The sequence below is a fragment of the Hyperoodon ampullatus genome (genome assembly GCF_949752795.1).
Source record: "Hyperoodon ampullatus genome assembly, chromosome: 1".
NCBI classification, from domain to species: domain Eukaryota; kingdom Metazoa; phylum Chordata; class Mammalia; order Artiodactyla; family Ziphiidae; genus Hyperoodon; species Hyperoodon ampullatus.
In genome coordinates, this window is record NC_136914.1 from 194337010 (window position 1) to 194364687 (window position 27678).

The 27678-nt window shown below is 35.0% G+C and overlaps 1 protein-coding gene across 2 annotated transcripts in view; it reads left to right on the plus strand.

Moving 5' to 3' along the window:
- HECTD2 (HECT domain E3 ubiquitin protein ligase 2) overlaps positions 1 to 24822 on the plus strand; it is a gene marked incomplete at both ends in the record, with an annotated part of 78962 nt that extends 54140 nt beyond the window's left edge. Inside the window, 11 exons of one of the 2 annotated variants that reach the window (XM_079715666.1) lie at positions 348 to 447; positions 3511 to 3618; positions 4674 to 4806; positions 5699 to 5787; positions 9648 to 9806; positions 13027 to 13101; positions 13802 to 13889; positions 13977 to 14083; positions 22537 to 22652; positions 23220 to 23363; positions 24702 to 24822. In XM_079715666.1, coding sequence (XP_079571792.1) covers positions 348 to 447; positions 3511 to 3618; positions 4674 to 4806; positions 5699 to 5787; positions 9648 to 9806; positions 13027 to 13101; positions 13802 to 13889; positions 13977 to 14083; positions 22537 to 22652; positions 23220 to 23363; positions 24702 to 24822 — 1240 coding nt within the window. The remainder of the gene's footprint in view (positions 1 to 347; positions 448 to 3510; positions 3619 to 4673; positions 4807 to 5698; positions 5788 to 9647; positions 9807 to 13026; positions 13102 to 13801; positions 13890 to 13976; positions 14084 to 22536; positions 22653 to 23219; positions 23364 to 24701) is intronic. The other variant, XM_079715667.1, reaches the window with a different exon arrangement.
- Positions 24823 to 27678: the final 2856 nt, after the last annotated feature.

Here is a 27678-nt window from a genome sequence, read left to right on the forward strand (position 1 = left end):
CTTCTGCCTCCTGGTTCTGCTGTTGCCCATATTTTTCCCAGGTAATGATATACAAGTGACTATCTAAACTGAAATTATTTGTACAAACAATATAAGCCGTTAGCACATATTTCAGAACATTAGGTGCAGCTTCCTCTAGAGAATAAAGGCACTGCACATCTAATAATGAAGCATACTTCGCAGGGCTGTGGGGATTCAAAGAAGTGATGCACATAAAGTCATTCTGTGAATGGTAAAACACAATACAAAAGTAATGTTTAATATCGTTAGAAGGGGTACCTTAGATTCCCTTAGTATAATTTTGCTAAAAATACACCATTTTGCTTTTTCTGTTTTCACTTGTTGAGCAGGTTTTCCTTCTGTCAGTACCCATTCGTTATTTCTGTAGCTGCAAAAAAAATCATTATTCAAAGAGACTCAGAGCAACAGATGATAAGCATCGCAAGGGTAAGCCAGCTATGAAAACATTTATGCTGACTATAATCAATATATAGTAAATAATTTAACAAATAAGTCAAATGTCTTGTGAATTGTTCTAGCATAATCAGGAAATGTTAAAAGTAAAATTCATATCATACTCCCTCAAAAAGTACTTAAACCTGTTCATAATATGGGGAAAAGATACCCCTCGTCAACTTCTCATTATATTATAAATATAGCATGGAGATTAAATGCCTCTCACAGATCCAAAGTACTCGGAACTTGTTGGACATCATTTTGTAGATAACATCCTCCAGGGTCACTAGCAGAGCACTGGTGAGAAAGAACTACAGTGAGGACAAGGAAAGGAGTGTCCTTAAGAGTAAACTACTCAAACCACTGACACATTTTCTAGATTTTATGAAAGTCAAATAGAAACAACTGAAAAATTAGGAAATGTAACAAAAAGTGTAGTCTTGAAAAGCAGAAAATATGTCCAAAGGCGAGAGATGTTTAATGATCCTTAGGGAACCAAAATGCATGGAGGCCCATTGAAACTGGGGTAGCAGTCAGGCTGGTTTTAGACAAATTAATGGAGCAGGATGAAGTTCATCTCTGGGCCTGTCCTGTCCACAGCCTACCATGGTTTCAGCACAGCACAGTAAAGTTAGGTACTTTAATATATATCAGATTGACTGAGCTTTTTTTTTTAGGTTACAGCTCTAGACTGTACATTTAAATGCTCATATATTTTGAGTATCTGCTTTTGTGACATGATTACTTGCAACTTTCAAACTTAGAGGGAAGGTTTGGCTGTAGTCTTCTTAAAATAAAGAGACCCAAGACAGACCCATAGAGTAAAAGGAAATGATTTCTGTGTCTGGTCTAAGAATATAAAAAGAATCCTAATGCATAAATTGTAATACTTCAAAATACCATAAAAATAAGAATTGTTTATTCTTCACTAATTCACCAGAAGGTGAGTATTTTTTCCTGTCACAGAGCAGGACAAAAGATTCGAGTGACTAGTGACATCCCAGAGTCAGTTTACACTGAGTATTGGAATATTACAAGAAATGTTATTGCCTATGTGTACCAAAGGAGTAACATAGCCACATTACCCTGCTGAAAAGTAGATTTCAACAGGTATATTTAGCACAGAATTATTACCTAATCTTGGGTAGATATTGGCTCAAAGATTAGTCTACATAGCTTGTCATTTTGACGTTTTCAGTTAGTTGCATTTATGCAATTTCATGTGCCTTTTTAGTGCTTTTTTTTTAAACCTTGGGCTATGATTTTTTTATATTTATAAGGGAAAAATCCAAAGAGCTAGAAGTTTATCTAAGTTCCTCTGAGCAGTCTTCTGCTGTGTCACTCACACTTAAAATATTAAATAATCTTCTTTTAACTTTTCTTCCAATTAAAAGGAGAGTGACAGCTGTAGACTGTGTCCCAGGCTATCTTCCACAGGGCATGGGCACAAATGAGTACCAATTGAAGAGTCAAGCGGCATTATCGGTTATGGGTGTTTCCCAGCATTTTAACTTGTAAACTGCCATACCACTTGGAATTAAGACTGGTAACTATTTTGACACAAAGACAGCCTTATAAGTAGTTAATGCAAGCAAGAGCTTATATAGTATACTTTAAAGTTGCAAAAGAGATTCCCCAGCCTAAAAATAACTTCCTCATCAGACTATGTCTAAAATTCTACCATTGTTGGTTATTTCTTTCATTTGAAACACTTTCTATTCAATATGAATTCCTGATGGGAGGAGTAGCCACTAAGCCTTGTCTTCCATTAGCATCCTAATTTAAATTTGTGTGTTGGATATTTCCAGTGTGACAGCTTCCCAGGAGCTAGACTGGGAATAGAAGAGAGTAAAGGGTTGGAAAACAGGTCCATGACACAGCATACTATCCCGGAAATATAGATCTCTTTGAGCACAAAAGAGAGGACACAGAGAAGGAATAAAAACTACTAAAAGCCTTTATAATTGAATATTGGAGAGATAAGGAAGGGCTCTGAATTAGTGTATTATTATAGTAATCTACAAAATCATGAAATTAGCCTTATGTAGATTTGGGGCATTAAAATTTTACCTAGTAAGCAAATTGCTGCATGTATTTAAAATATCTGAAGTGTTCATCTTTAATCTGTACAATAATTCATTTTCTTTGCTACCAAGGAGGATGAGGTAGTCTGAAAAAGATTTAGATAAATTAAATATACAAGCATGATATTTATATATTCCTTATATTTTTTAAATCATATTTCCATCACTCAAGCACAACTATTGCTAACATTTTAGGAAATTTTCTTTTGATAGTTTTTACCTATATTATCTTTAAAAGGCAGCAGAGTTGAAACAATATTGTATATACAATTTTGTTTCTCTGCTTTTTTTTCAGTTGTATATTCCCTAAACATTTTCCATGTTATTTACATAGTTTTTATGACCATCATTTTTGATAGCTGTATTATATTTCATTAGAGAGATACATACTTATGATATTTCTAAAGTTTTGCTCTTATAGATAATGCTGTGATGAACATCTCACTGTATAAAATATTTTCTGTGTTTAGAATTCCCAGAAGTGGAATTACTGGGACAAAGGATATGAACATTGTTAATGGTTTCTGAAATATGTTGAAAATTACTTGCTAAAAGTAGACTAATTGTGCTTTTAGAGTAAATCCAGTATCTAAAAAAGCTTAAGCCAAGTTTATCGTCAGAAGTATATACCTTGTTTCCAATGTTCCCGCTTTGTTTGTATTTACTAAACAGAAAACTTTGCTATTTAAGAGATGAGACATACGGAAACAGTAATGCAACATTATTTTACTAAAGAAGATGAATTATTTTAGGTCCTCCATTTTGGATCCCCTTCGGTTATCATTGTCCCCAAATGAAATAATTGTAGGGCATTATCATAAATCAAAATTTGTATAATTGAGTTTATGAAATTGTTTACGAGAGATGGCAAAGAGAAGAATATAAGTGATTTTTACTAAAGTGTTTAAATGTTTTAAATGAGATTATAGTTTAAGTATAAATGAAAATGTTTGCTTTCTTTTTTAATTAGCAAAGTCTGGTGGATAAAGTATCTCGAAGACAGAGACCTGATATGAATATGTTATTTCTAAATATGAAAGTAAGGCGGACACATCTGGTCAGTGATTCTCTTGATGAGGTATTGATCATTTATTCCAGAATAGTATTATTTGATTAAAGCTTTAAATAAATTTGATAATATGGCTTATTACTAAAATCTTAGTAAGCTATCTTTTGTTTCTGTATGCCAGTAGTGTGCTTGCTTATATATATATATATTTTTTTTTTTCTTTTTTTTTTTTTTTGCGGTACGCAGGCCTCTCACTGTTATGGCCTCTGCCGTTGCGGAGCACAGGCTCCGGACATGCAGGCTCAGCGGCCATGGCTCATGGTCCTAGCCACTCTGCAGCATGTGGGATCTTCCCAGACCGGGGCATGAACCCATGTCCCCTGCATCGGCAGGCAGACTCTCAACCACTGTGCCACCAGGGAAGCCCTGCTTGCTTATATTTTGATACCATAGTTAAAAACAGTTCTGTATTCACAATTAAGCCTTATGTTCATTTTTATATGTTTACTAGTGGCTTGTTAAATCTTCAGAAAATAATTTCATATAGAACACTTAAATGTATGTTTCTGAATATATAACTTAGATTCTAGACCACCTTTGTTTACTGGTTGGGTGTGTAACAAGTCATTTTAACTTCTCCAGACCTCAGATTACTCATCTAGAAGTCTGATCTACAAGGATACCTTGGGCCTATTTAGGGTCAAACATACTTTGATTATATGTATATGTATTGTAGAGCTTCACGCATGTACAGTTCTTTAGCCAGATCTTCATGTGGCTATTATAAGATAATATTTGATTTAGTTATGTGATTTTTTTAAAGTTTAGCGTTGAAGACAAGTTAAAAGGCAATGAACTACTTTGTACTGTATTCTGCTAAATTAAAATCTTGGAGACAATATGGTGCTAGGAGACAGTAACCTTGGGCAAGCTACCTGAGCTCTCTAATTCTGTTCCTTGATCTCTATTACCATACCTGACTAATACAGTGTTGGGAGACAGATGCATGGATGGATGGAGTTTTGTGACATTGTAAATAAGATAATACATATTCCAAAATTTTAAAAGTTAATTTCGTTTTTACTTCCCTTTATTCTCCTCTACTTTATAATTTCTTCAAATAGTTAACCCGGAAAAGAGCAGACTTGAAAAAGAAGTTGAAAGTTACGTTTGTAGGGGAAGCTGGTTTGGATATGGGCGGCTTGACTAAAGAATGGTTCCTTCTTCTAATTCGCCAAATTTTTCATCCAGATTATGGTGAGTAGTTAATTTTTATGAAAGTGTTTTCTCCCTAATTGTTAGATTCAAGTAGTCACTCTTATTTTTAATTTAGCCTATGATTTTACAGATTTTTTTGTCAACCATAAATGTTGAATGATTTTTTTAAAGACTGTTAGTTACATTTTTTAAACTGACCAAATTGATGAGCATAATATTCATTATCTTACTGGGAATCCTACACAAGATGTATTTGCAAGGAAGTATCCACATGTTTTCTGACTAAGCCAAATGCATGAAAATTTGTCACTGAAATAAAAAGAACATTCGAAATTAAAAAACAGAACTATAGTTTGCTCTTCACTAATATTCAAAGTCTCTTTCATTAAAAAATGAGCCATTTTAATAAATAAGAATCATTAAATAAACCTTTGAAATTTATTTAGATTTTATTTAGAGAAAACACCTATATAATCCTTAGTATCATTAAATGTTTTTCTTCAAAAGAGAGTTTTAAGTGTTTTTCTTAATCTTTATTTTTCTTAATTTGGTATATATGTATATACAGCATCTCTCTGGTAATGGGAAATAGAGATGACAGAGATAAATTGAAATCTCCAGATAATCCTCAAAATTAATTTTGATCATAACTTATAAAGTATAAAACTATAGTTTTTATAAATCAACTGATTAATTTAGTTTCTGTCTTTTTTACCCTGTTTCTACCCTTGGTTCAGGATACCAGTGAACAATAAAGTGCTCTTGCAAATTCGTTGGACATGTATTTGATACATTTTAACATGAAAGGTAGTTTGTAACAGAACTATTGCTGAAATGTTTTGTTTCTAATAGATGAGATGCCATGTACATGTTTACTGCTCTGATTTTTTTAAATCAATCATATTGATGAAATTATGCTTCTATTTTCCAGGCATGTTTACGTATCATAAGGATTCATACTGCCATTGGTTTAGCAGCTTTAAATGTGATAACTATTCTGAATTCCGATTGGTTGGAATTGTATCCTTTAAACTTTCCACTAGGAGGTGCTAGTAGACTAGAGATTTTTAAGAATTTTATCTGAATTTTGGAAAACTGTTAATAAGCATTTTATTCAGATTAAACATTCTTGTCAAATTACTAGTAGATTTTTCAGTAATCTTTATTATTTTGTAATATAGCTATGTAATATCAGCAGATTTAGTTAATTGGAAGGAGTGACTGAATTATTCACACTTTTCTCTGAAAACCTTATCTCAGAATAAATATTATTTCCTATTTCATATATAACCTAAATTATCAGAAATTTAAGACATTTTTTAAAAGTCATAGTATCTTTCCTATTCATAATGAACTATTTTTCTGTTAGTTCTTTCACTTTGTGCTTATTTCACCCAGTTTTCTAAATTGAAAGTATGGAAATTAAGTCTAACTCTTAATGTGGCCTGAAATCCTGGGACATTCATAAAAAATTAAAAGTTGAATGGAATGGGAACATTTAAAGCATACGGCATTATTTTATAGTGTCTTTTAAAATTATATAAATTTCTAGGGCTTCCTTGGTGGCACAGTGGTTGAGAGTCCACCTGCCGATGCAGGGGACACGGGTTCGTGCCCTGGTCTGGGAAGATCCCACATGCCGCGGAGCGGCTGGGCCCGTGAGCCATGGCCGCTGAGCCTGCACGTCCGGAGCCTGTGCTCCGCAACGGGAGAGGCCACAACAGTGAGAGGCCCGCGTACCGCAAAAATAAATAAATAAATAAATAAAATAAAATAAAATTATATAAATTTCTATGCCATCTTCTGATCCCTATCAGCTGTGTTGGAGAGGGCATTCCTGCATTGGGTGGGAGATTGGACAGGATGCCTTCTGCATTCATTTTTAAATTCTAAAAAATATAATTGTGGAAGAAAGGAGGGAAGAATAAATAAATAAGCAAACACTGGGGATACATAGGTTAAAAGAAGGAAAAAAAACTACCTTTAAGAAGCTTACCATCTAGACAGACAGATGACCACCAATTCAGTCAGTTCTCAGAGTCAAATGACCATTTGGCATTAAGTGCTGAAGAGTTCTGAGAAGGAAACAATTCAGTATATTCCTCCCAAATTTTAAAATGGAACCAATATATTTGATTAACACAGGACTGGAGAGAGTAGGACATAGACCAGGAGAAAGGCTGGGGACAAGTCAGCGTTGTGCTGGCCCTGTTACAGAGCAATGTGGAGGTCAACTTGATGGGAGCAGAGGGCGCTCTGAGAGTTATGGGAGGTGCTGGCAAAATAAGAATTAAGAGCCATCTGATGGAGGGCTTTGAATGTCTGTCTTTCTTGCATTTGTTGGAGTAAATCCTGAAGAATGTATTTGAAAATTGAGAGGCTGGATGGAAGAAAAGGTAGTGAGGAAAACCACACCTTGTGATGGTAAACTTAATCTGAAATTTTGTATGTGTTTTCGTATCTAAAGGTCCAAAGTGCTAAGCCCACAGTAAGGAACGTTTAACAATTATTAGACTCCTGCTTTTACTGTCTTATCTCCAGTAGTCACTTGTTGAATATTTCGACTTCATTGAAGGCCTGAGTCATTGATACTTCTCACCACACTAGGAGCTATTTGAATTTCCTGATAAATATGTTTGTCATTACTTTACATTCTTATCATGGCTTAGATTTGGCTGATACTTTGACTTTCTAATATTTGTAATAAAGTATCAGCTCTTATACCACATTTTTAGAGTGGTATATGTAATATTGTGAATTTGCTTTTTGTGTGTGTGTTTTTTTTTTTTTGCAGTAGGCATTAGCTTCTATTCAATCATTACCCAAAAGAGCATATTAAGTGTATTTACATGTTGTATATTACAAGTTAAACAATCTAAAATTAAATTATAGCCACTATTATCTCATTATTATGTGTACTTATCTCACACACACAAAAGAAACTATAGAAAGTAAGATTGATGCCCTAAACAGCATGATAATATATACAAAAATGTGGGATGACAGTGGATTGTGATCACGTAAGTGGTTGAGAGATCTGTCAAAGGTGAGGAGAACAAAAAATTGAGAAGTAACAGGTATGATGATTTAGAAAATATAGTTGGTTCCATACATAGTTCCAGTTTCTAAATTTCAGGACCAAAGATTTATTGTTCTAGTAGTATAGTATTTCTAATATAATTATTTTTAAATATTAAGGCCTTGGAGTTTACAAGAAGTGTTATAGTAAAACCTATAGAAATAATTATAAAATGTTTTGAAGATTGCATGAAGAGCCATAGTCTAACAACTTTTTAGGAGTAGAATTACCAAAGGGGCACTGGAACTAAGGGTAGGGGCGACATAATATAGTGCAGGGTTTTCAAAGTCTGCTCTGTTTGCACCACATGACACTTCAGTGGCTCCAGCAGAATTCCCACATCCCCACCCCTGCTTCAACCAGAGCAACTTGATTTAGTGTGAAATGCAGCATGATTCTTCTGTGTATGGAAGTGCCCCGAAGCAGATCCTATGAACCTACTTCCTCATCTGTTAAAAACCTTCCTTCAGGATTATAATTTTTTTGTAATTTTTAATGAAAAATGCTTAGAACTTGTCACTATAGTAGATGATCATAAATGGTAACTACACTAGTATCATGCTTATTAATGTTATTGCTATAATCACAATTACAGGCATATATTAGAACTTAATTTCAGTATCTTTACCCTAGAACACATTGCTCAGTCTCTGTTGATATGGTTACCTGTAAAATCACATATCTATTCCTTAAATTATTATTAGCCTTCATTCTGCCTTAGCAAATTAAAATATTGGCTGTCTTCTAATCTTTTAAATTGTTTTCAATAATTTATCCAGCCCATATATTTAGATTTCCTTTTAAATCAATAAAATTTGACTTCCTTAAGCACTTGATATTATAATGTTTATTTGACAGTTGAAATATTATGAAATTTGATCTCAAACACCTTTTTTAGCAAATGGATAAATTACATTCTGCTGTATAACTCATAAACAAAATACAATTGGGCAAACTTTATAAATATAACATTTGTAGCTTTTTAACTTTAACACTTTGAGTAAACTCCAAGTAATAAGTCTTTCAAATATTACTGTGGCAGATTAATTGTCCTATTAGCTTATCAGTAGTGCATGTGTATGTAGACGTCTGCGTGTGTGTATCCATAGGCCTACTCAATACAGCTCTCTCTATATAACCTGTATTTAGTTTTGGTTTTGTTTCTTTTGTTTTTTTTGCGGTACGTGGGCCTCTCACTGTCGTGGCCTCTCCCGTTGCGGAGCACAGGCTCCAGACGCGGAGGCTCAGCGGCCATGGCCCACGGGCCCAGCCGCTCCGTGGCATGTGAGATCTTCCCAGACCGGGGCACGAACCCGTGTCCCCTGCATCGGCAGGCGGACTCTCAACCACTGCGCCACCAGGGAAGCCCTGTATTTAGCTTTAAAATAGCCAAAATGATCACCAAAATCAACGGTGTTGTTCTGCAGTGAGTTCTGAATAAATTGCTGCTGCTTATGAAATCACCTACATCTTTGTTTAAATTTAGAAAATTTTCTTATATGTTAAATACTTTATAGAAATGTATGAAATTGCTATCTATTGTGATATTAGATAAACTTTTCTAGGGAAATCATTAAATACTCTCACCTGAACCTCTCCTTTTTACATGATTTTTGGTAATTATCAATATATTATGTAAAATAAAGGGAGAATAAATGAAAGGAAAGAGGAAGTATGTGGGATTAATTAGAAAGTCAGTGTTAGATCTGAAAGAAGTATGCAAGAAATAGACTGATGCATAATTCAAAACTCATTTGTTGTCATGGATTTTATGTTAATGCTTAACATTTAGTATGCATAGCTTATGGGACTAGCTGTTTATAACAGCATTACTTTGGATATTCGTTTCCCCCCCTGCTGCTACAAGAAATTATTGAGCCCTCCCATCGTTCCTAATGACCAAAGTATGCCAGTAGGCATCTGCAGTGTTACCACTGATGACCTGTGTCAAATTATGCCTGTAAGTATAAAGTCATTTAGCATCTTATCCCGTAATTCTAGATCATCTCTCTTCTACTGCAGTCTCTCTCCTCCTAACGCTATTCTTATGTTTAAATATGGTTTCCCTCTACCTTTGTAACCCATCTCCTTTTTTGTCTAATTTTCTCCTTCCTTATAGAGACACATAACCCGCTTTGCAACACTTCTAAGTTCCTCTAACATAGCAGAATAGGCTTTGAGTCAGGGGCAGAGATTTGAATCCAGCCTCTGCCACGTATTAGCTCTGTGAATTTGGATAAGTTGTTTATGTTTCTGAGCTCTAATTTCTTTATGTGAACAATGGGATAGTAAAACTTCCATACTGGGAAGATTACATGAGATAATAAAGTACTTAGTACTTGATTGCTTCTGTAGATTCTTATTAACGTGTCACTATGCAATATCGTTAACAACATCTGCAACACCATCCCCGAATAAAACTAATGAATTTCACAGGCCTGTCTCTGAACATTCCTCAGTTCAGAAATTAGATTTTCAATCATCAAGTTTAATCCAGTGTTAAAATTTAGTAGAAGAATGGATAGTATACACATCATCCTGAAAATCCCCTACAGTAATAATGCTTTTTACAGCTGGGTTTTGGTAGCCATTGGTCAGCAGAGAATTCCCCTTAATATTCTTAGTAAATACCTGGATGTGGATTAAGGGCCTGTTTAAATATCTCTGTGTCTGAATGGTCAAATGAGTTTGGTGTAGGGTTGGAACCTTCCTATCAAAGTTGAGAAACCTCTCCAGAACATGTGACTAATTAGAAAACCATTCTTCATGTGATATCAGACACATTTTTGGAAGTTGGTTTGGATTCTTTCAGATTAAGAGCCTAAATCTATATTTTTATAAAGCTCAGTAGTTGGAAGAAGTTGCAAAAGGTATAGAGCAGACTCTACTTAAGAAACTGAAAGATTTGCCCTTTATAGTCTTGTATTTTGGCCACACACTACCTATGAGCCCTGGACGATTCAATTAATTTCCTTATTTGTATAACAGTGGGAGTTATTGTTATATCTATACACTGATATATATACTAGTTAGTATATAATATATATATACTAATGGCTGAGCTACCTTCTCATTTAGATTTCTGTGATTTTTTAGTCCCATATATGCAGTTTTTGTCAGATCTTTTACCAATAAATTTCCTAATTTTATTATTGGTTTTTACCAATAAATTGTCTAATTTATCATTAAAACTATTTGAATTTGACTCATTTAGATCCAGGTTTTTTTAGTTAATAATAATGGATATTTTATGAATGATTATACCAATATGTTGTTTTATATTATGGAGCTGAAGATGATGCTGAGCTAATTTCATATTCTTATATTGCCTCTTTAATAGTGAATCAAGATTGTGCATATACTATGAGATCAACTGTAGAAAAAACTGAGTCTCTATGCATGCATGAATAAAGATTGAAAGGAAGCAAGAAAACTGCCGTGTTAGGATAGTGGAATGTGGGGAATTTTTTTTAATTTAAAAATGGATTATTGATTTATTAATGGCATCTATTATAAATTAACACCTAATTCCCATTTCATATATGGTAAAATATATCTATAAAAAAGTTTTAAGTGCTTTTTTATTCAGTACTTTATTTACCATTTGTATTTGTACACTATGTGTTTTAAGAAGAGTAAACAGGAAAGCAAAGAGAAACCTATAGTGATACATTTCTTAATTTAAGCACAGTATCTGTGAACAAGGACAAAAAATACAGAAAGTAAGCAAAATATTCAATGATGGAGCCTTCAATAAATATAGTGTTAATAGGCCAGTGCTTTTCGATGACCATGTTAAATGAAAACTCCATTGGTTTTATAGAGACGGATCCATGACTCAAAGCATCAGAACTGTCCAGCAGCAGCAACCAAATCTTCCCCACACAGCCTTGTGAAAATTACCCTTGAGGGTTTTGGTTGAGAATGGAGGAGAGGCTAAGTGTAACCTTGAATCAGGAACTGCAATAGCTCTTTTCTTTTTGCTTAAGTCACTCTCAAATATGCTCTATTAAATAATAACAGGGTATTCAAACAGTGTGTAAAACCAGTAGTCTGTATCTTCACACACTCAATTTTACATTTACAAAATTATAAAGATGTTGAACTATATGGGTAATTAATATTTTAGAGATAACATATTACAGTTAAGAGTCTAAGTACAGATAAACAACAAATCAACAGAAATTGGGTTTTGAAAATACAAAGCCTGGGAATAAAAGGCGCTACAGTCCTGAATAAAGCAGATCTGAGTATATAACTTTACTACCTAATTGACTTTGTATTTTATCATTAAAAATTTAATCTTTGAAAGAAGATGGTAAATACTTTCCATTAGATTCATCTACTAGTCCCTTGAATTGTTTAAAAAACTGCAAATCTCCGAATTATAATTTTCAGCATCCATAATTTTATTAATAATTGAAACAAATGATGAAAATCATATCGGAACCTATGCCAGCCTAGATTTGTTTTAAAATTTCTTAGTTTAATGGAATGGAAATTTTAATATGTAAAGTGTGTAAGATCATTCTAACCATGCTGTTCCTTATATTTTCTACTAACATTTAAAATAAATTAAAACTTTTTTTCATAAAACCTGAAATTTTTAAAAATACTGGCTTAGTTTTTCTATTTTTCAATCTCTGTTCAGGGAAATCATGGGTTACAATGTAGGAAAATATTTCCTCCAGTGTTCTCAAGTTGTTCTTGGGAGAGGAAGGCACTGTAACTGAAATGTAAAAACCACTTAACATGTATGAACCGTGTATTTTTATGTTTAAAAGATGAATCCTAAAACATTAACAGAGTTTTTTAAGAATATAAACTGAAAGTGAGAAATACTGCAAATTCATAAACAGTGATGTTACAGATAGCAGTGAATTATGATGGAAACTGTGCTCTTAGTTCACTGAATAAGAATAGACCCCAGAATTATGCCTCTGTGGGTATAACTGGGTATTTTCCTTTATGTGACCTTTTCCAATAAATTTTTCCAAGCCTTTTACATGGTAGAAATCATTAACCAGCATTTTGTGCCCTGGAAAAAAATATATCAAACATTATCATTATTTCAAAGTCTGAGTTTATCTCACATGTAACTGAACTGTAGTAGATCTGCTTAACTATTTTGGGTAGTACTATTTGATATAAAAACACAGATAACAGATTTCTCTTTATAGGAGTTGGCCCATGGATTAAGTGAACTCCTATCATATGAAGGCAATGTTGAAGAAGATTTCTATTCAACATTTCAGGTATCCTTAAGGGCAAATAGCTTTCTGTTAACCAGGTATTTCATATGTGAAAAATACCCTTTGTTACCATACACCCATCATTAGAAAAGATGAACAAGGACTGATCAGTACATACCACCCCCTATCTTAAAGGATCTTAACCTGATAAAGTAGAGATAAAGAAGCAGACACATATAGGTGAGCAGTCAAGGAAAGTGCTTAAAGAACGTCAGCAAGGGTGAGGGTACTCTGCCAGGCACCTGGCCTATGCCCTTGACTCAGTTACTTTCTCAGAGCTTTTCAGCTTCTAAAAACAAGCCTCTTCTGTCGCTTCAATGCAAGAAGTTAGAAGCAGAAGCTAATCGATCAGACCAAAACTCTCTCATTTCCACTCCCCTGACAATAATCAGGAGGTGGAAATTATAGTAATCCACATGGCTCCAAAGACCTGAGTGCTTCCCTAAATGCCCGCGCAAATTTTATTAACATCAGTAAAGTATTTAACTGTATTCAAGAGGGTTAAGACCCTACTTTTTTACCCCAAAATACTTACACGACTCTCTTCTTAATACAAATATCACAAAAGCCTAGCCATTCTGTAGTTTGTATATTTAGAAGAGGGGGGAAAACGTCTTCTTTTAAATTTTACAAACCTGTTCACTGAAGTCTGTTAATATATTAGCCATACCAATAAATATGCTGTGTTGGAATCTCCCATCAGGTGTTTCAAGAAGAATTCGGAATAATTAAGTCCTATAATTTAAAGCCAGGTGGTGATAAAATTCCAGTTACCAATCAAAATAGGAAAGGTAAGTTAAAACACAATTTATTAATTAAAGCGCATTAGTGTCTGCCATTTACTTTTACTATTTAACAGATATAAAATTGTTTTCCAGAATATGTACAGCTTTATATTGACTTTCTTCTCAACAAATCCATCTATAAGCAGTTTGCTGCATTTTATTATGGATTTCATAGTGTGTGTGCTTCAAATGCCCTAATGGTGAGTTTAAAACTTCATGCTTTCAGTTAGGTTTTGTAATACTATGATATTGACAAATAATCCCTTAAATATTTTAGTAGATAGGCTTTTAAAATTTTTTTTTAAAAAAGTTTTCTAGTTTTTTTTTGTCTTGAGGAAAATAATAAAGATTTTTTTAACATCTTTATTGGAGTATAATTGCTTTACAAAGGTGTGTTAGTTTTTGCTTTATAACAAAGTGAATCAGCTACACATGTACATATATCCCCATATCTGCTCCCTCTTGCGTCTCCCTCCCACCCTCCCTACCCCACCCCTCTAGGTGGTCACAAAGCAACGAGCTGATCTCCCTGTGCTATGCGGCTGCTTCCCACTAGCTATCTGTTTTACATTTGGTAGTGTATATATGTCCACGCCACTCTCTCACTTTGTCCCAGTTTACCCTTCCCCCTCCCCATGTCCTCAAGTCCATTCTCTACGTCTGCGTCTTTATTCCTGCCCTGCCTCTAGGTTCTTCAGAACCATTTTTCTTTTTTTAGATTCCATATATATGCGTTAATATATGATACTTGTTTTTCTCTTTCTGACTTACTTCACTCTGTATGACAGTCTGTAGGTCCATCCACCTCCCTACAAATAACTCAATTTCGTTTCTTTTTATGGCTAACTTTCCATTGTATATATGTGCCACATCTTCTTTATCCATTCATCTGTTGATGGACACATAGGTTGCTTCCATATCCTAACTATTGTAAATAGAGCTGCAATGAACATTGTGGTAAATGACTCTTTTTGAATTGCGGTTTTCTCAGGGTATATGCCCAGTAGTGGGATTCCTGGGTCGTATGGTAGTTCTATTTTTAGTTTTTTAAGGAACCTGCATACTGTTCTCCATAGTGGCTGTATCAATTTACATTCCCACCAACAGTACAAAAGGGTTCTCTTTTCTCCACACCCTCTCCAGCATTTATTGTTTGTAGATTTTTTGATGATGGCCATTCTGACTGGTGTGAGGTGATACTTCACTGTAGTTTTGATTTGCATTTCTCTAATGATTAGTGATGTTGAGCAACGTTTCATGTGTTTGTTGGCAATCTGTATATCTTCTTGGGAGAAATTTCTATTTAGGTCTCCTGCCCATTTTTGGATTGGGTTGTTTGTTTTTTTGATATTGAGCTGCATGAGCTGCTTGTATATTTTGGAGATTAATCCTTTGTCAGTTGCTTCATTTGCAAACATTTTCTCCCATTCTGAGGGTTGTCTTTTGGTCTTGTTTATGGTTTCCTTTACTGTGCAAAAGCTTTTAAGTTTCATTAGGTCCCATTTGTTTATTTTTGTTTTTATTTCCATTTCTGTAGGAGGTGGGTCAAAAAGGATCTTGCTGTGATTTATGTCATAGAGTGTTCTGCCTATGTTTTCCTCTAGGAGTTTTATAGTGTCTGGCCTTACATTTAGGTCTTTAATCCATTTTGAGCTTATTTTTGTGTATGGCGTTAGGGACTGTTCTAATTTCATTCTTTTACATGTAGCTGTCCAGTTTTCCCAGCACGACTTATTGAAGAGGCTGTCTTTTCTCCATGATATATATGCGTGGGTGCATCTCTGGTCTTTCTTTCCTGTTCCATTGATCTATGTTTCTGTTTTTCTGCCAGTACCATACTGTATTGATTACTGTAGCTTTGTAGTATAGTCTGAAGTCAGGGAGCCTGATTCCTCCAGCTCCATTTTTCTTTCTCAAGATTACTTTGGCTATTCGGGGTCTTTTGTGTTTCCATACAAACTGTGAAATTTTTTGTTCTAGTTCCGTGAAAAAATGCCATTGGTAGTTTGATAGGGATTTCACTGAATCTGTAGATTGCTTTGGGTAGTATAGTCATTTTCACAATGTTGATCCTTCCAATCCAAGAACATGGTATATCTCTCCATCTGTTTTTATCATCTTTAATTTCTTTCATCAGTGTCTTATAGTTTTCTGCATACAGGTCTTTTGTCTCCTTAGGTAGGTTTATTCCTAGATATTTTATTCTTTTTGTTGCAATGGTAAATGGGAGTGTTTCCTTAATTTCTCTTTCAGATTTTTCATCATTAGTGTATAGGAATGCAAGAGACTTCTGTGCATTAATTTTGTATCCTGCTACTTTACCAAATTCATTGATTAGCTCTAGTAGTTTTCTGGTAGCGTCTTTAGGATTCTCTATGTAGAGTATCATGTCATCTGCAAACAGTGACAGTTTTACATCTTCTTTTCCGATTTGGATTCCTTTTATTTCTTTTTCTTCCCTGATCGCTGTGGCTAAAACTTCCAAAACTGTGTTGAATAATAGTGGTGAGATTGGGCAACCTTGTCTTGTTCCTGATCTTAGTGGAAATGATTTCAGTTTTTCACCATTGAGAATGATGTTGGCTGTGGGTTTGTCATATATGGCCTTTAGTATGTTGAGGTAAGTTCCCTCTATGCCTACTTTCTGGAGGGTTTTTATCATAAAGAGGTGTCGATTTAAATATGACAAAGGATCTGAATACACATTTTTCCAAGTAAAATACACAAATGTTCAAGGGCATATGAAAAGATTCTGGGTATCATTAATCACCAAGGAGATGGAAATCAAAACCACAGTGAGATTCCACTTGACAGCAATTAGGATGGCTATAATCAAAAAGTGAGGCAGGGGCTTGCCTGGTGGCTGAGAGTCCGCCTGCCGATGCAGGAGACACAGGTTCATGCCCCGGTCCAGGAAGATCCCACATGCCGCGGAGTGGCTGGGCCTGTGAGCCATGGCCACTGAGCCTGCGCGTCCGGAGCCTGTGCTCCGCAATGGGAGAGGCCACAGCAGTGGGAGGCCTGCGTAACGCAAAAAAAAAAAAAAAAGTGAGGCAATAAGTTTTATCGAGGATACACAGAGAAATTTGAACTCTCAAATGGAGTGGAATGAAGATAAAATGGCAAAGCTGCTCTGGATAAAGGTCTGGGAGATCCTCAAATATTAAACCTAGAATTATCGTATGGCCCATTAGTCCCACCTAGGTACATGCTCAAGAAAATGAAAACACATGTTTGATCAAAACTTACATATGAATTTTATAGTAACGTGATTCATAATAAGCAAAAGGGAGAAACATCCACATGTCCATTAACAGGTGAATAGATAAACAACATGTTTTATCCAATCAGTAGAATATTATTCTGACATAAAACAAAGGAAATATTCACACATAGTTGTCTCTTGAAGAAATTATGCTGAGTGAATGAAGTCCTTAAAAGGCCATGTATAATTCTTTTAATATGAAAGAGCAGAATATGGAAATAGAAAGTAGAGTAGTGGTTTTCTAGGCTGGGAGATTGGAGGAGGAGGATAAGAAGATTAGCAATGATAGCTAAAGGGCAGATGAGTTTCTTTTTGAAGTAACAAAAATCGTCACAAATTGTGGTGATAATCGTGTGTATCTGCAAATATACTGAAACCATTAAAATGTACACTTAAAGGATGCCTTCTAAAGTATGTGCTTTATATTTCCATAAAGCTGTTCAAATAAATCAATGCATGAAGTATTTTGCAATGTAAAAAAAAAAAAAGAGGTGTTGAATTTTGTTGAAAGCTTTTTCTGCATCTATTGAGATGATCATATGGTTTTTGTCCTTCAATTTGTTAATACAGTTTATCACATTGATTGATTTGCGTATATGGAAGAATCCCTGCATTCCTGGAATAAACCCCACTTGATCATGATGTATGATCCTATCAATGTGCTGTTGGATTCTGTTTGCTAGTATTTTGTTGAGGATTTTTGCATCTATGTTCATAAGTCATACTGGCCTATAGTTTTCTTTTTTTGTGACATCTTTGTCTGGTTTTGGTATCAGGGTGATGGTGGCCTCGTAGTATGAGTTTGGGAGTGTTCCTCCCTCTGCCATATTTTGGAAGAGTTTGAGAAGGATAGGTGTTAGCTCTTCTCTAAATGTTTGATAGAATTCGCCTTTGAAGCCATCTGGTCCTGGGCTTTTGTTTGTTGGAAGATTTTTTATCACAGTTTCAATTTCAGTGCTTGTGATTGGTCTGTTCATATTTTCTATTTCTTCCTGGTTCAGTCTCGGAAGGTTGTGCTTTTCTAAGAATTTGTCCATTTCTTCCAGGTTGTCCATTTTATTGGCATAGAGTTGCTTGTAGTAATCTCTTATGATCCTTTTATTTCTACAGTGTCAGTTGTTACTTCTCCTTTTTCATTTCTAATTCTATTGATTTGAGTCTTCTCCCTTTTTTTCTTGATGAGTCTGGCTAATGGTTTATCAATTTTGTTTGTCTTCTCAAAGAACCAGCTTTTAGTTTTATTGATCTTTGCTATTGTTTCCTTCATTTCTTTTTCATTTATTTCTGATCTGACCTTTATGATTTCTTTCCTTCTGCTAACTTTGGTATTTTTTTTGTTCTTCTTTCTCTAATTGCTTTAGGTGTAAGGTTAGGTTGTTTTATGAGATGTTTCTTGTTTCTTGACGTAGGGTTGTATTGCTATAAATTTCCCTCTTAGAACTGCTTTTGCTGCATCCCATATGTTTTGGGTCATCGTGTTTTCATTGTCATTTGTTTCTAGGTATTTTTTGATTTCCTCTTTGATTTCTTCAGTGATCTCTTGGTTATTTAGTAGTGTATTGTTTAGCTTCCATGTGTTTGTATTTTTTACAGCTCTTTTCCTGTAATTGACATAGTTAGCATTGTGGTCAGAAAAGATACTTGATACGATTTCAATTTTCTTAAATTTACCAAAGCTTGATTTGTGACCCAAGATCTGATCTATCCTGGAGAATGTTCCATAAGCACTTGAGAAGAAAGTGTATTCTGTTGTTTTTGAATGGAATGTACTATATCAATTAAGTCCATCTTGTTTAATGTATCATTTAAAGCTTGTGTTTCCTTATTTATTTTCATTTTGAATGATCTGTCCATTGTGAAAGTGGTGTGTTAAAGTTCCCTACTATTATTGTGTTACTGTCGATTTCCCCTTTTATGGCTGTTAACATTTGCCTTATGTATTGAGGTGCTCCTATGTTGGGTGCATAAATATTTACAAGTGTTATATCTTCTCCTTGGATTCATCCCTTGATCATTATGTAGTGATCATTATGTAGTGTCCTTCTTTGTAATAGTCTTTATTTTAATGTCTATTTTGTCTGATATGAGAATTGCTACTCCAGCTTTCATTTGATTTCCATTTGCATGGAATATCTTTTTCCATCCCCTCACTTTCAGTCTGTACATGTCCCTAGGTGTGAAGTGGGTCTCTTGAAGACAGCATATATACAGGTCTTGTTTTTGTATCCATTCAGCCAAGTCTATGTCTTTTGGTGGGAGCATTTAATCCATTTACATTTAAGGTAATTATCAATATGTATGTTCCTATTCCCATTTTCTTAATTGTTTTGGGTTTGTTATTGTAGGTCTTTTTCTTTGTCTTGTGTTTCCTGCCTAGAGAAGTTCCTTTAGCATTTGTTGTAAAGCTGGTTTGGTGGTGCTGAATTCTCTTATCTGTTGCTTGTCTGTAAAGGTTTTAATTTCTCTGTCAAATCTGAATGAGATCCTTGCTGGGTAGAGTAATCTTGGTTGTAGGTTTTTCCCTTTCATCACTTTAAATATGTCCTGCACCTCCCTTCTGGCTTGCAGAGTTTCTGCTGTTAACCTTATTGGGATTCCCTTGTATGTTATTTGTTGCGTTTCCCTTGCTGCTTTTAATATTTTTTCTTTGTATTTAATTTTTGTTAGTTTGATTAATATATGTCTTGGCATGTTTCTCCTTGGATTTATCCTGTATGGGACTTTTTGCTCTTCCTGGATTTGATTGACTATTTCCTTTCCCATGTTAAGGAAGTTTTCAACTATAATCTCTTCAAATAGTTTCTCAGATCCTTTCTTTTTCTCTTCTTCTTCTGGGGCCCCTATAATTCAAATGTTGGTGTGTTTGATGTTGTCCCAGAGGTCTCTGAGACCATCCTCAATTCTTTTCATTCTTTTTTCTTTATTCTGCTCTGCAGTAGTTATTTCCACTATTTTATCTTCCAGTTCACTTATCCATTCTTCTGCCTCAGTTATTCTCCTGTTGCTTCCTTCTAGAGAATTTGTAATTTCATATATTGTGTTGTTCATCATTGTTTGTTTGCTTTTTAGTTCTTCTAGGTCCTTGTTAAACATTTCTTGTATTTTCTCCATTCTGTTTCCAAGATTTTGGATCATCTTTACTATCATTACTCTGAATTCTTTTTCAGGTAGACTGCCTATTTCCTCTTCATTTAAACCCTCTTCTGGTTGGTTTTTACCTTTCTCCTTCATCTGCTGTGTATTTCTCTGTCTTCTCATTTTGCTTAACTTCCTGTGTTTGGTGTCTCCTTTTCGCAGGCTGCACATTCGTAGTTTCCATTGTTTTTGGTGTCTGCCCCCAGTGGCTGAGGTTGGTTCAGTGGGTTATGTAGGCTTTCTGGTGGAGGGAGCTGGTGCCTGTGTTCTGGTGGATGAGGCTGGATCTTCTTTCTGGTTGGCAGGACCGCGTCCGGTGGTGTGTTTTGGGGTGTCTGTGACTTTATTATGATTTTAGGCAGCCTCTCTGCTAATGGGTGGGGTTGTGTTCCTGTCTTGCTAGTTGTTTGGCATAGGGTGTCCAGCACTGTAGCTTGCTGGTCGTTGAGTGGAGCTGTTTCTTAGCACTGAGATGAAGATCTCTGGGAGAGCTTTTGCCATTTGATATTACGTGGAGCCGGGAGGTCTTTGGTGGACCAGTGTCCTGATCTCGGCTCTCCCACCTCAGAGACTCAGGCCTGATACCCGGCCGGAGCACCAAGACCCTGTCAGCCGCATGGCTATAAAGAGTTCCACAGATATGGCTTGAAGTCTATAGACAAATCATTGATCATCAACTTGTATTGTCCTCTTCCCTCACAGCCTGGATACAAACCTCCAAGCTCATTTAGATTGATGGCAGAATTCAGTCCCTTGTGTTTGTGGACTAAAGTTCCCATTTCCTTGAAGACTTGGATGGGGTGACTCCCAGCTCTCTCCGATTCTCTCACATGCCCCCCTCCATTTCAAAGCCAGCAGCAACATGTACTTGGAAACTCTCTGGCTTCCTCTTCGACTACCAGCCTGTGAAGACTCTTTTCTTCTTTTCTTTTCTTTTCCTTTGTGCTTAGTCTTGTTTCACTTGCTCACAGAGTGCCGCGTGGGGAGGACTCACACCAGGCACTTCACAACAGAGTCCCTAGTCAGTTTTCTAGTTTTTAGAGGCAGAGCTAGAAATAAAAATAGTTCTCTCATTTTAGCCTTAATTTTCTAAAGGGAAAAAAGACCAGTCAACTCCATTCCCTCCCCACCCCACTCCACCTTACACTATGTCTTATACTATGGCTTTTAAGGCTTTAAAAATTTTCCTCAAGCAGAGTGGCTGAAGAGACCCCAAGGGCTCCAGGTCTTTAATACTGCGGGGCAAAGCACAGAAAATAGTCAACAATAAGCTCCAGGGCAGAAGCCACACCTTCTTACTGTTTAAGGAACAGGTTTATAACTGCTTCCTGCCTCTTCAGGGGTCCCCTCAGCAACTTTTGAGTTGCCTTTTAACCACAGGATGTAGTTTGTCACCAGAGTCATGGTGGACTCCAGTTAGTTTGACTTTTTCTTAGCCTTGTGAGTATGCGTCAGTTGCTGTTGAGAACAGTATGTTGGAAATGTCATAAGAAAAAGCGTAGTTTTCTCTTCAACACTGCTCCCCTGGGCACACTCCATCAAGCCATTTGCACCTCCAGGCAGTTTTATAAGGGGGGTTGGGAGCAAGGTCTTCAATGTGAATTATTTTGCATAGGAGAGAGCTTGTTTTAGAGTGATCTTTGTCACATGTTTATTGAAAGTACCTTTGAAAATGGAGCACCTGTTGATTTCTAATTGAGTTTTGTCTGTGACACAGGGGTGGAGGGAGGGAAAATAAATAAATAGCATAGCAGGTCTCTGTTTTTAAATTGTAATCTCTTTAGGTGGGAGACAACCTATGTAAGTGAAAAGAAACAAGTGAACAACACAAGACAGACTAACCTACTACTCAAACTCTACAGTGTACACAAGAGGCTTTATGGATGTTGGAACCAGGCATGTCAATAGATGCTGGAGTATTGATAGCTGAAAGAGTTTCAGGCTGGGTTTCAGGGAAGAGTTGTAATTTGGATTTATGCTTAGTCATCTGCTTATTTTTCTGGCAAACTGCTAATTGCTATTATTTGCAAAAGGGGGAACCTAACAGTTTGACAAGATTTATAAACTTTCAGAAGTAAAAATACCTTACCTTAGTAGGAAAAATATAAATGGAGAGTTTTCTTTAGCAAAAATGGTTTGATTTACTATAAGAACGTCATGATTTTTGTTATTTGATTCAGTGAAAATAGTTCCAATTTCACTTTTTTTAATCATCACTTTTTCTTATCATTTTTGATAAATAATTATTGGCAGCTGCTTCGTCCAGAAGAGGTTGAAATTCTGGTCTGTGGAAGTCCTGAACTGGATATGCACGCCCTGCAGAGAAGTACTCAGTATGATGGCTATGTGAAAACCGACCTGACTATACGGTGAGCTTTTTTACTTCTGAGAGTGAGGGTGCTGAAGAGGGAATGAAAGAGAATGTGGTTCATTTATTTGCATAACTTACAATCTTTGAATCAAGTTAAGTCAGCTGAAATACTGTACAGCCCACACTGCTTTATTTTATCTCTTGAAAATAATGTGAGAATATTAAATATGAAATCACTTAGCAGTCTCCTTAGGAGAAAGTAATATAAGTTAAGTTTCTACAAAAGTATAGAGATTTGACTTTTTTAAAAAAAATTACTTTGGTTCTAGAATTGCAGGGATGCCATGCTTATAAATAGCCTTTTAATAGCACTGTGTTGAAAAATAAGGAAAATTATATAGGAGAAAAACGGCTTTTGTTCTCTCTGCTGTTGGACTATTTTTATAATGATGTTAGTCAAAAATCTAATTTATATTAGAAGCTTGTCATTCCTCAATTTCACATTAAGCATATTATGTACCTTTAAGGGAAGTTGTTTCCCTTGAGCTTACTTTATATTACTTTATTCTGATCTGCAGGGTTTTTGTCAAGACATTTTATATAAATATCCTTTGGTGTTCTCTAGATACTTTTGGGATGTTGTGCTTGGATTTCCTCTTGATCTTCAAAAGAAGTTGCTACATTTTACTACAGGAAGTGACAGAGTACCTGTAGGAGGAATGGCTGATTTGAACTTTAAAATCTCAAAGAATGAAACTTCTACTAACTGGTAAATTTCCATATTGTAATTTTTTTAATCTGTAGGTTTTGCTAATAATAATGTGTTTGGAATTAGAGGATTCTTTGATTCTGAAGTTGTTTTCATAGAAAAATCTTGGGAGTAAGCATGGCTTTGAAATAAGAGAGACTGTGGCTTAAGGTTCTGTATGAATTTTGAGAACTACCAATACAAACTGATAATAATTCCTGTGCATCAGCTTTTTACTTTGCTAAGTCAACTGCTTTGTAGTTGCTTCCAGAATCTAGCTTGCTTTTCATAGTAGACTGTCTAACCTTCATTTTTACTTAAAAGTGTTTTTTATTTAAAATACTATGGTGAGTTTTTTAGCTATTATAATTAGTTCTTGTGCTGGAATACCTCTAGTGCTAGTCTTTTTTTCTTTATCTGGTGCTCTTTGCATATGAAAGTGATGCCGATGATGGCTTTAAATTATTTTCTGTAGTGTTGATGGGTTAATGCTAATCTACTTACTTCTTTTCCCAATCTCCTTGTAATTTCTAAAGCTAATTTGAGTAGACACTACTTTGATTATAATCATTTTTTTCTCCTGCCCCATATATTCCCTGAGCTTTGTCAGTTCTTGCTTTCATAAATTAGAACTGAAATCTGTCCTTTCCTTTCTCAGCGCCACCACCGACAGCTGTTCTGATGCTGTGGAGTTCCTAAAGACTGAGGCAAAGGGTCTAAGAAATCTGTAGGAATTTTGAATAAAGATAACAGTGTCATCGGGTAGAGGGTTGGGAGAGCTGAACAAAAAGATTCAGAGGATGAATGTTGCTTGTACCTTGAGGGCAGCAACATGAGAAGCATGGGTATCAAGTGTCCCAGAAATGTTCTTTTTATTATTTTTTGACAATCAAGACTAAAAAAGTAGTAACAGTTATATTATCCACTATTCTGCTGGGTGTTTTATGTAGATAGCTCTTTTCATCTTCCCACCCATTCAAATAGTTTGCCTTATGATGGTGATGAGGCAACTGAGATTTGGAGACATGAAGCCGCTTGAACAAGGTCTCACAGCCAGAAAGTGCAGGAGATGGTATTCAAATTCAGATTTGTCTGACTCCAAAAATAATGCCTGTAGAATATAAGTTTTGTGAGAGCAGTGACATTGTCTTGTTGGTAAACCCAGCCCCAGTGTCTAGAATGGTGCCTAATACATAGCAGGTCCTCCAAAAATATTTGTTCAGTAAAGGAGTGGATGAGTCATCTCATTGTAGTCAAATAGATTTGAATGTATGTATCAAGGTACTTTGAAAGTTGCTTACCAGTCATTCTGTGTTTGTTTTAGGACTTGGTATCTTTAAAAAAAATTTTTTTCTCTAGGTTGCCTGTGGCCCACACCTGCTTCAATCAACTTTGCCTTCCCCCCTACAAGAGCAAAAAGGACCTGAAACAGAAATTGATTATTGGAATTTCAAATTCAGAGGGTTTTGGACTTGAGTAACCTAGAAGACTTGAAATATATTTTATATGTAGCATTCACTTCCCTCTTACTGTGCCTTTAACCTTTTCATGTTTCTGTCTCAAAACACCTTGACAAAGCTCACCAACTTTAAAATACTGATTTTTTTAAAATCAAATATGAAGTATGTTCAGTAGAGGCATGGTTTTCTAAAAACGCAACACTACTTGAGTGAGAAAAAGACCAGATGGCAGAGACAGGTGTGGGTCCAGTCCCTCTTTTTTATAGCACTTTATCATTCTCCATAAGTAGTTTGTCACAGGTGGTCCACTGGGAAAGCATCGTGCAGTAAAGAATGCACAGATGACAGAGTGGAGACCAGTGGCACCTTGTGTGCTGCTAGCACACAGTAGCAACACAGATAGCTACATTATCATTAATGTAAGGCATGTAGCCATATTTTCATATAGCGGTTAAACAACAGTATAATTGCAAATGCAATTTACAGGGTTTTTTGATATACTGGCTTTGGTCCTCTAGATTCTTTTCAACCGTTGCTGAAAAGCATGTAAATAACTACATAATAGCCTGAGAATAATGGGATTTTGATAGTGCCATTTATTGCTAAAGATTTATTTTTACAAAGTAAATTCAGGGTTTTAGATGTGTATACAGCTTTTACAAATCAATAAAGATGATTGTACAAGAGTGTAACTATTTTCAGACTAACTGTATTCAAGGTTATATTCTTTTACATATTGTTAGTCTGCATGCATATGCGCAGTAAGCTAGTTACTTTGAGTACTCTGTAATATTTGTATAATCATTTCTTCTTAAGGGTCAGAATATTATATAGAAAGGAAATACAACTGACTAATCACTGATAAATTAAGTCAATTACAAGCACAAAAAAAGAGAACTGTTTTTATATATACTTTGATTGATGTACAGGACTTATTTCTAATATTTTTTGATCACCAGTTGTACTGAAACACTAATTTTTGGGAAAAAGTAGGATAAGATATTTGACAAAAGTGAATACAATAATATTTGTGTCAAAATGACGTAGCTTGGTGTAAAAATAAAGTTCAACATTTTGGCCGAAATGTTTGTTTTCCACTGGATTCTAAATATAGCAAATTCAAAAGTACCCTTTTTGGAGTTTCTTAATAAAGTAGCATGTAAAAAGAAACTGCATTTTTTAAGTCAGACAGTAAATGGTTTTCTTTTTAATTTACAGCAAATGAAGCAGTTTTATTAGCATGTTATAGATATTTCCAAATCAAGAATTCTCTATTATACTTTGATAGCTTTCCTTCAGAAAACTCTGAATATATATTTGCAATAATAATGAAGCCAGCACTTAGTACCAGCACATGGTTCACAGGCAAATAATACTTTCCCAAAATCTTTTCTGAGTTACACTACTATCTTATTACTATGCTTCCTACACCCCACCAGCAGAATTCTTTTAGGGTGGAGGAACTAATCAGCTTGTTCTGCATTTCTGAAGCCAACTTGTGAATCTTAGAGGAAAAGGAGTTAGTTTACTATTCTCTTGAGACAGAAGTGACTCCGCTTTTCCACTTGGACATACTATTTAAAGGATTTTTCTTCTTACAATTTTTGGAACACCTAAGATTTAAAGGCATGTTGGTTTTGTTTTGTTTGCTCTGTTTTTAATCCATATGCAAATAAAACTGCTTCTCTCTTACACTGCTTGAACTAGAAAGTAAGATGTTTAACATAGGTTACTACTAACTAATAAGCACAAAAGAATCATGTGTAAGAAACCAGATTTAAGTGTTTTAAATAAAATGTAAACAAAGTTTTTATTTGGTAGAGACGGAAAAATTGTGTTGGTTTGGTCTGCATGTTTAATGATGTGCTTGTATATCAATAGCTATGTCATTTTTAAATAAGAAGTACACAAGCAAGCCAAATTTTTAAATGACAGAGTCCATAAATAACTGGAAAATTTTTGTTGTCTGTTGTTGAAATTTATCACTAAATTGCACATTGCCTTTATTTATTTATGCTCTGGTTTTGGTTTACAGTGTAATTAATACCTCATTTTTTAAAAGAACCACTACTGTTACATTTCGTTAATTTAAACAGCTAGAAAATTCATATAGTTGCTTTTTTATATATATAATCTGTTAATGAATTCTTGATTTTTGTATCTGCCACAGTAAATTAAAGCATTGCACAGTATTTATCAGTATTTACAAAATGTCCTGTCCTTTTTTAATCTTTCCTTAATTATTCATATTTTTGTCTGTATGATCAGAAGTTTTAACAGTCCCTCTTTTTTGTACAAATGTGTATTGTATTATGTTGTTAATTTCTGGATAAATTTTTTTCAAATATTAAAATTATATAATCAGCCAGGCTTCAGTTCATTTTTTGACCATTAGGCAATGAATTAAAACCACAAGTTTAAATGTAAACTACTCTCTTTGTTACACTGTCTCTTAAACTGGTGCTTAGGAAAATTGCTAATACATACACCTTCAAAAGATATGTGTTGTTGACACCAAATATAACTAACTTCTAGCACTATTTTTCAGTACAAAACAATGTATAGCCAATGGCTGGATGATCACACAGATATTCCACCAAATGAACGTTATACCACCATCAAGGCCACCTAGAAATGAACTAAGTATGATGTTTCATTGGCCGTCGATAGACAACTTCAGATCTTAAGTATTCCCCTCCAAAACCATTAATTTGGCCCTTTTTTCCCTCATTTTCTATGCTTAATGGAAGAAGAGAGGAGATTATGAGAAAGTAGGAGAGAATGTCATGGGTGATGGATGGAAGAAGAAGGTAGCTGGATGGAAGACTAAGGTGAGTTTTCACAGGGGAGGGTACAAGATCAATTCACTCAGACCA